The sequence below is a fragment of the Alexandromys fortis genome, unplaced genomic scaffold, assembly GCF_014885135.2.
Source record: "Alexandromys fortis isolate MF-2015 unplaced genomic scaffold, M_Fortis_MF-2015_v1.1 scaffold_149, whole genome shotgun sequence".
Taxonomy (NCBI): domain Eukaryota; kingdom Metazoa; phylum Chordata; class Mammalia; order Rodentia; family Cricetidae; genus Alexandromys; species Alexandromys fortis.
The window spans coordinates 3,225,627-3,235,093 of record NW_026068025.1 but is presented as its reverse complement, the minus strand read 5'-3'; the positions used below and the strand labels follow the sequence as shown (position 1 = coordinate 3,235,093).

Below are 9,467 nucleotides of genomic sequence, written 5' to 3'. Positions count from 1 at the left end.
AGGGAGAGAATGCTGAATTTTCTGAGAGAAAAAAGGAGGGAAACATTTTTGAACACATGATCAGGCAGTGAGCTGATTCCAGGGTGAAGGGAAGCTAAAGACACTCTGGCTGTAATGACTCTGTGGAATAGTGAACGGCACAGGAGACAAGTGCGCTCTTTACACAGTGGTAATCTCCTCTACAGTCCCCCTTTCATATAGAAATGGCAGTAGTTTCCAATCATGGCAAGGGCTGGGCTGTCTTTCTTCCACCAAATGCTCTGCTAGCTGACAGAGACCATGGAGCTGTGAAGATAGAAATGGGAGGGAAGGCTGGTAAAGGAGTTATATAAGCCAGTGGGGTCTTTGTTTACAAACACAAGCGCTACCAGCTTATCTGTCTCACAGGGAGGAGCTAATACCCAGAATACATAGCCACCATGTTTTCATTTCTATTGCTGCAATTTTTTTTTAATCTTTTTTGAAGCTAATGTTCTTCGGACAGGAAAAAATGGCAAAGACTTCAAAATGCTATTACTCTGCTTCTTCCACCAGAACTTCTCCAAGAACTGACCTGATAAAGTAGAGACATCCAGAATGTACACCAGCCCCTGACATTTGGGGAGTTTCATGCTTCCCTCCATCATCAATGCCAAAAGAAAAAAACAATGATTTTTTTTTCTTTACTGTTCCAGCTTAAAAATTCTAAAGACTCAGGGAAGAACATATCCATATTTTCTAAAACAAATCTGTAAAGATAGGGGTCAGAGAAAAGAGGCATATATAGTCCCTTAGATTATAGTCTGCTAGGCTACACAACAGCTAGGCTGTTAGCTCAGAGATAGAGCATTTGTGTAGCATGTGCAAGGTCCTAGGCTTGGTCCTCAGCATCACACACACACACAGACTGAAACATCACTAAATAGGTAGATACTAAATAGTAGATACTTTAGATAAAGTCATAGCTGTGTATTTTAACGATGAAGGCATATGCAAGTGACTGAATTGTGCTTGCTGAGAAGATCATAGAAGATGGTCAATTTTTACTTTAAGGGCCAAATGAAATGCCTGTGGCCCCAGGAATGCTAAGGTTAAATAAGAAACTGCATAGGAATTTCTATGGGAACTGGTCTCTCCACCAAGGCCAGGGATTCAGTATCACAGAGAGCTCCAAGAGACATTTTTGTCACCCAAGAACATTATACCTCCATCATATGAACTTCTAGCAGCAGCTACAGAAAGAGCACACGCTGTGTGGCTGTGAAATGTTAGAGCTTAAGGACGAAACAGGGTGGCACAGGTACACACGACGGACGTTAGTGCACAGCACATATCAAAAGCCAGCTCCAGCAGTCTGTATGGGACAAGCTATCACACTGATCACTTAACTGAGGGTAACATGTGCACTGAGGACAATGTGTGATCCAGGGGAAATTCAAGGATCAACACATGTGAATCTGAAACATTTTATTTTGAAAGTTAATGTTATAAATTGGGAGCAAATATTTAGTGTTTTTAATGGGTGCTTTCTTTTGAAGATGTCTTCCACCAGTGCTTATTGGTACTATTATGATAAACTTTATAGGAATGGGACAAGTCATCTAAAAATAATTTCCACTATTATTCATGACACCTGTGCATGTCCTGTTCATCATCAACACCTTTGGTTAGAAGGACTGTAATATAAGTGGTTCCATGGAATCCAGACACTGAGATGTTTCCCTGTATCTGCTGGACTCCAGTACTCAACTTCTTAGGAAACAGATCTGATGGCTGTATGTATGTATGTATGTATGTATGTATGTATGTATGTATGTATGTATGTAGATGCTGGAGATTAAACCCAGAGTCTGGTACACACTAAGCAAGCAGCATACCAATGAAGTACATCCTATCCCAGACTTGATGTTTTAATTTTAATGAGTTTTCATTTCAATGCCTATCTCCTAACTGTCCAAACAGAGAAGAAGCCATGACTGAGAAAGTTATGTCTTATACTTTCATTCATTAATTTGTATGTCCGGAAAACAGAATATTTTTATGTTCATTAATAAAAACACATAAGCTTATTCAAATTCTGGAAGAAAAGTATCAGGCCTGCAAGTCACAGCTAACATTTGGAGGTGGCCATCAGTGAAGTTCCAAGCACTACATGGGAGAGATGGCAGGGCTTTCTGACTCAAACCCTTGGGATTCTGACTCAAAAGAGAGAGATCAGCTAACCAACCAGCCTCAGAATGGGAGAGTTTGGAAGAATTTACAAACACTGCCTACTCATAGTTCCTAATCTAAACAGAGTAGAGCCGCACAGGAAAGGAGACAGTGCCAGTGGGTGAGAAGAATGAGTTTACAGAGCATGATTATTTTCTGTGACTTTTGCATATTTCTCTTTATAGCTCATGCAATTTCTGTTTTATGATTGACTGTTGCTGTTAGAATAATTCAGGCATGAATAGTCACAATTGCTTTATCTTATGAATTAAATCCTTTGGCATCATAAAAAAGAAATGAATTAACATCAAGATATTAGTATTAAGATATTGAGATACATGGGAACATATATATGTACTTATATTGCTATATACATATATATGTGTGTGGGTGTATATTTATACACATATTTGAGGAGTAGCTGTGTGTGGTATGTGTATATATGTGTATGTATATATGCTCACTTGTGCTTGTATGTACAGAGACTAGACAAGATGTCAAGTGTTTTTCTCTATTGCTCTCTGCCTTATTTTTGTGAGACAGGATCTCTCAATGAACCTGAAGTTCACTGTTTTAGCTAGGCTAGCTAGCCACTGAACTCCTGGAATCCACCTGATTGAACCCCCAATTTGTGCCCATGACCAGCTTTTTTACTTGGTTACTGGGAGTTTGAATTCAGGTCCTCATGCTTACAAAGCAAGTATACTTACATACTGAGTAAGCCATTTTTCTAGCCCCCCACCCCCGTTTTATGATTTATTTTTATTTTTTTTTAAAAAGATAGGATCTCATGTAGTTCATGCTGGCCTCAAATTCACTTATCCTTTTGTTCAAGTATGGGCTAGAGATGTCACCAGCATACCGGGCAATCCCGTGAGTAAGATCAATTATTCTGACTCTACAGGAGTGACGGCATGTGCCTACAGTTCTAAATACTAGGGAAGATGAGGTGGGAGAATTACTTGAGCTCAAAACAAAACACTCAAACCATACGAGACACAAAAATAAAAAAAACCACACATTTGAAAATACAATGGGACTAAAGAATACTAATGAGTTAAATACAACTGACTTCGCTTTAGTAACTTGGTCGTTGATAACAGACGCTGTTCTGTACTCCTACCCAGGCTCCTCATTTGCTCACCTATCAGCTTCGCTCTACAGTGATTCTGAATGTCCACTGACACAGAACGGGAGTATGAATTGCTAGCCCCTTGTTAGAGCTGTGCTGCATCCCGGCTGCGCTTATCTTCTCTCAGCTGTGCCTGGAGGACCTCATCAGAGAATCCTCTGCAAGCTGTCTGGCTGGGTCTCTCCGTGAATGACCCTTGGGTTCTTACGAGATGACCGTCAAAGTCAAATCGCATGTCAGGCAAGAACTTGCTCCACCAAGATGGAAACATTAAGCTGCATCAGGAGCTTCAAGGATGTGGGCTGGCTTCCATTTTTGTTCATATGGTAGGTTCGGGAGGGCACTGAGTTACCAGCAAGGAATTTTCAAAAAGTCAGTTCTTCAAGGAGGCAGCTTGTGAGAAGTGTGAAATCAGATACGCCTAGCATCAGCAGTTGTCCCATGTCTTGCCAAACGCAATGAGAGGCAAATATCCACTCTGAAGCCTAATGGTAACCGTTGTAGGTCCTAAAGTTCTGAAAGGTTTTGTGATAAGTTGCTTGACTTGGGTAGTTGGTTTAAAATGTTCAGGAAAATCAGAAAATGGATGTGTTTTTAAAGGGACAGAATGCAGCACACAGACACAGACAGAGGTTTCCGGTTCCATCAGAGTTTCGGCTGGGATCTGAGACCCTAACGGGAAATGCACCATCTTGTACAATAATCTATGCAGAGTCACCATAGAAATGCAGAGCCCATCTTTTACACAACATTAATCTTTAAAATAATGCAAATAGTAAGCAATACAAGTTATGGCGTGGTTCCTCTTCCAAAGACATACAATGTGGAAGCAAGACAGACGACAAAAGCGGGTACACAGGCAAACAGAAGGATCATGTGATCATCTCAGTGGGGGACATCAGGAAACCTTTATTCCTATTCTCCTTCTGACTTCAATTTAAAAAAAAAAAAAACCGAAACAAAAACTTCACATTCTTTGGTGGCCAGAAAGTAACTTTACTACAAAATAATGGTCTTGAGAGCTGACTACCAAATCCTTTTGTAGCCAAAGGAACAAGGCACACCCGAAACAGATTTGATAGACAGAATTCAAAGAAACAGAATTGTGAGAAGAATCTAACAACTTTCCCAAGGCTGTGAAACTCATGATCACTGATCAGACCCCAGGCTCAGGAAGTAAGTCAACACCAGCCTTTCTAATCCTGGGAAGCACGAAGATTATGGCAACCTCCAGACTAATATTTAGAAGCCACTAAATTTTACTTTAAAAGACAGTATTTTATATTTGAAAGACATTTGGAAATTCAACATTAATTTCTGAACACTCAAAATGCTCAAAGTTAAGGATACTGACTCCCAATTAATGGAGAACGTCACACTACTAATGACAAAAGTGCTGTTTATAATTTTGTCTATGAATCCCACTTAAATTTAAATTTTATTTTATGGATATGAGTATTTTGTATGCATGCATGCTCATGTATGTGCATGCCTTGTACCCTCTGAGACCAGAAGAAGGCATCAGATCTCCCCTGGGACTGGAGTTACAGATAGCTGTGAGCCACTGTATGGTTGTTGGAAATCCAACCAGGGTCCTCTGAAGAGCAGCCAGTTCTAGTAATTGCTGAGCCATCTCTCCAGCTCCCCACTTAAATTTTATATAATAATATATTTCAAGTTTGCTTTAGGAACACCCTCCTCTTAAACACGACTGGACTGAGGTATTGTGAGCCACCTGATATGGGTGCTGGGAATTAAGTTCAGTGAACTCACTATGTAGCTGAGGATAACTCCAACTCCTAATCTTCCTGCCTCTGTCCTTGAGCTGGGATTACAGGTGTCAGTCGCCACTGACCCCAGCAGAAACATGACTTTTCTTGTTTCTTTTTGTTTGAGGCAGGGTCTCACTATGTAAGGTAGCCTTGGCTGGCTTCTTCTATCCTTGTGCCTCTACCTCTGAAGTCGAGGCCTTTCTGCAAGAGCCCATGATCAGCAATCAGGAGACACAGCCCTGGGCTGGTGGAAATGGATCCTTTATCTGGAGGCAGTGCTCTTTCAAAATCATTTTAGCTTTTCCTGATGTATGAGACCAAGTTAGTATTCGCAAGTGTGCTCTCCTTATGCTGATAAATACTAAAATCTAACAGGTACCTTTTCTTTAAGTATAAGAGACATCTGGCTAGATCTTTTCCTTCACATGTAGGTGATGTGTTTTTTTCTAAAATCCTGTGCAGAACTCTAACAGAATTTTTTAGCTGCATAGTGACGATGGTAGTGGTACAGTGATCCTAGAAAAAACACAGCAAAACCTGGCACAGAGAGACACAAAAGCATCCCATCCCCCCACGACTCAGCAGCCTAGCCACTACATACACACACACACACACACACACACACACACACACCATACACAGATCAAGAGAGAAGCAAAGCACTGGTCATGTGCCCATTAGACTCACAGAAGTATGGCTCTTCCTGTGACCCACCTGCTGTGTCCCTGTATGTCCCCCAGCTCCTTTTGCAGCCTGGCATTCTTCTCTTCCTCCTCCAACAACCTCCTCTTCACAGTTCGCAGTTCCTGTTGAGCCTCACACTTGATGTCATTGGCCACCACCACTGCAGTCTGCAGGTCTGCCTGGAACCGCCTCCATTCCTCAGTTTCTTCCTAAAAAATGACAGAACCCACATGTCCCTCAGATACTGGGCAGGGAGCTGGGGTCTCTATGCATGGGCTCCCGAATCCTAGTATCAGCCACCAAGAAAGAGGATTAAGTAGAAAGATGTGGCTTTAATTGTGTCTCGCTACTTGGAAGAGGCACAAGAGGTAACTCCTTGGTGTTACAGAGTTCTGCAACTAAAAACTGATTGCTTTAGTTTCGTATCCTGCCAGAAAGGACATATAACTCAGATTTATGGCCTCAAGATGTTCTAGGACAGTGGCTCTCAACGTGTGGGCTGTGATGCTTTGAGGGTTGTATATCAGACATTTATGATTCATAACAGTGGCAAAATTACCGTTATAATGTAGCAATAAAATAATGCTGTGGTTGGGGGGTCATCACAACATGAGGAACTTTATTAAGGGGTTGCAGCAACATGAAGGTTGAGAATCATTGCTCTGGGAGAAGCTGGCTGGGTAAAATGGCAGGGTACTTTCCCAGTGTTTCCGACCTAAGACAGGAATAATGTCTAATAAGATGATAGAGGAGGTTCCTGGTCAGGGCTTACCTTTATCTGTTTCGTCAGGGTCTTCAACTGCCGTTCTAGGTCTGATTTCTGCTCCTCCAGCTTGATCACACTGCCTAGAAGGAAATGAGTTAGATGGGGGTTAGAAAGTTGCAACACTCCTGGACAAGGTAAGCTTCAAACCAAGAGGACAGTTCTAGAGACAACAGGCTTAAAACCTAACCCTCTCCAGTAAGTTATGTTGTAAGGACTGTGAAAACAGGGCTAGAAGCAGAGTCCTCCACGACAGAACTGGATGGCATGCCAGAGGTGCTTGGGTTATATCCTCAGAAGGTTGTATGCTCTGTCACGTAGCACTACAGAAGGAGGTCTCAGCAGTCACACAGCTCAAACTCTTACCTCGGGCTTCCCTGCCAGTCACACACAAGCTTCCTGAATAGCCTTTATTACTGAAATTTGGAGGGCTCTGGTATAAGAGAGGAGTCTACTGGTTATTACTCCTGTGACTTTGAAACTCGTTTCTCGAGTCACCACTCCTAACCCTGAGAATCACATGGGACACAGGTGGGCAAGCGTAAGCTCTAGACCCATGGGTTCAGAATCTCTGAAGATAGCCAGGATCTGGGCCCACATATAGAACAACTCCACAGGCGGCACAACTACCTTTCGACAATTAAGAACTAATTTTGTCCCTTGTTCTCCCTGCCTCCAGCTCTCTCCACACTGCTATCAGAGGCATTTAAATGTGTTAAATACGACAATCACCAAGCAAAAATTCCTAGTGTTTGTCTATTAAGGATATGAATCAAGCTAGCCATAGTGGTACATACTTAAAATCCTAGTCCCTAAGTCACAAAGTGACTCTCTCTTAAAAAAAAAAAAAAAAAGGAAGAAAGGAAGAAAGGAAGGATGGAAGGAAAGAAAAGGAAGGAAAAAAAAGACAGAAATAAAATTTTAATGGGAGGGGGCTCAGGAGCAGGCTATGAATTAGAATCTCCAGAGAAGGCTGGGATCCATTACAGTAACGTTCTGCCCAGAGGCTCGGAACCAGCTTTTGGAGTCTGAGGTTTATGTTTAGGATCAATGCCACAGAGTAAGAAGTCCCCCCCTTCATTTCTTGTTGTTTTGTCTGTCTCTCTCAAGGATCTCGTGGGAGGAAAGGATTAATCTAAGGCTGGATTTGAGTGTCCCTGTCTTCCTGACACAAATATACTTTAATAATACCTTGATATCCCTAGCAGGAGTTTAAAAGCTTCTCAGAAGATGGTCCGTGTTATTTTCAGTCTCAGATATATTATGATATAATCACTAGATGTGCGCCTGAAGTTTGCTCTGGACATTAATTATACACTGGTTTTCTTGGTGTGTCTGGGCTGACTTTGAAGGATTTAGAGACAATACAACCACATTCTCCACAGTGCTAAATCACAAAGCAAAACAAAACAGAACTTGTCTCCCTTGACCTTATTCTTTATAAAGAGGGTGCTATGTTTGGAAACAGACAGTGGCCAGATATTTAATTGCATTCTCAAGAACGACTATTGAGCCTGGGTGACACTGAACGCCAGTGCTCTACAGTCCATGACAAAGGCAATGGCACTGTCTCTCTGACACCAGCCTCGTAATCCAGGCACAGAGCACACCATTAGCTCCTCTCACAGAAACCATGCTTACTCAACTAGAGAATTCTGGACTGCGGCGTTCAAAGGAAACACAGTGCTGAATTTCTGTAAGCTTTTGGTTGCATTTTTCATCATCCGAAATACTGCTCGTATGTTATAGTTCTGCGAGCCAGAGTCCTTGTAAAATAGGCCAGTCCCATAGCATCAGGAACTTCATCTGCCCTGTTTTTTTTTTTTTCCCCAATACCAAACAGGAACCTCTAGCATTCTTCTGTAGCCCCCTTACCTATGCAATCTTCTTGCTGTAAGTAACCTTTCTCTTATGCCTATGGGTACACAGTGAGAAGGAGTGAACATTTTCCTGGCCCTGGGCTAGGTTATGAAGAATTCCTCTTGTCTCTGGCATTGCAACACTGCCGGCTACTGGCCTTCATTCCATGAACTTATAAGGCTCCTCCCCGCCCATCGATGAAGATGTATCACTGTGCATAGCTGCTATCACCCCAGCACTTGCGTTAGGATTGGAGAAGGTCCTTCTCCTCTGTCAGGATACACTGGACTCCTGAGAGGTTGATAATAAACTTACATTCACCATCACAAAAGCTCAGGCCTGACCAAGATTCTCTAACACATCTATTTCTTTTAGTATTTCAAATATCAAAAACCATGAAAAACAAGTACAAAAGTGTTTGTGGGACAGCATGTAAAAACCACTTGCGGGCTGTTGTTGGCTCAGTGGGTAAAGACACTTACCACCAAGCCTGACAACTCTGAGATTGATCCCTGGGACTCATATGGTAGAAGGAGAGAATCAATTCCCACAAGCTATCTTCCACACTCAAAGTAAATAAAATTTCTAGGAAACAACCCTTCTCAAGACAGAGTAATACCATTTTTAGTTATATATCAAAGGATGCTCAATCATGCCACGAGGACATGTGCTCAACTATGTTCATAGCAGCTTTTGTTTGTCATAGCCAGAACCTGGAAACAACCTAAATGCCCCTCGACCAAAGAATGGATAAGGAAAATGTGGTACATTTACATAATGGAGTACTACACAGCAGAAAAAATAACAACATCTTGAATTTCAGGCAAATGGATGGAGCTAAAAAACATCACTTTGAGTGAGGTAACCCAGACCCAGAAAGACAATTATCACATGTACTCACTCATAAGTGGCTTTTAAAGATAAAGCAAAGAAAACCAGCCTGCAAATCACAATCCCAGACAAAAATGAGGACCCTAAGAGAGACTTACATAGATCTGATCTACATGGGTAGTAGAAAAAGACAAGATCTCCTGAGTAAATTGGGAGCATGGAGACCTTGGGAGAG

The 9,467-nt window shown here is 41.9% G+C and overlaps 1 protein-coding gene across 5 annotated transcripts in view; it reads right to left on the bottom strand.

Annotated features, from left to right (window-relative positions):
* Positions 1-9,467, bottom strand: part of Specc1 (sperm antigen with calponin homology and coiled-coil domains 1) — a 268,415-nt gene that overhangs the window by 93,959 nt on the left and 164,989 nt on the right. For 4 of the 5 annotated variants that reach the window (XM_050163731.1, XM_050163730.1, XM_050163732.1 and 1 more), the window contains 2 exons: positions 6,551-6,624; positions 5,809-5,987 (listed from right to left, as the gene is read on the bottom strand). In XM_050163731.1, coding sequence (XP_050019688.1) covers positions 5,809-5,987; positions 6,551-6,624 — 253 coding nt within the window. Of the gene's footprint in view, positions 1-6; positions 286-5,808; positions 5,988-6,550; positions 6,625-9,467 lie in introns of those variants that run through there. The other variant, XM_050163735.1, reaches the window with a different exon arrangement.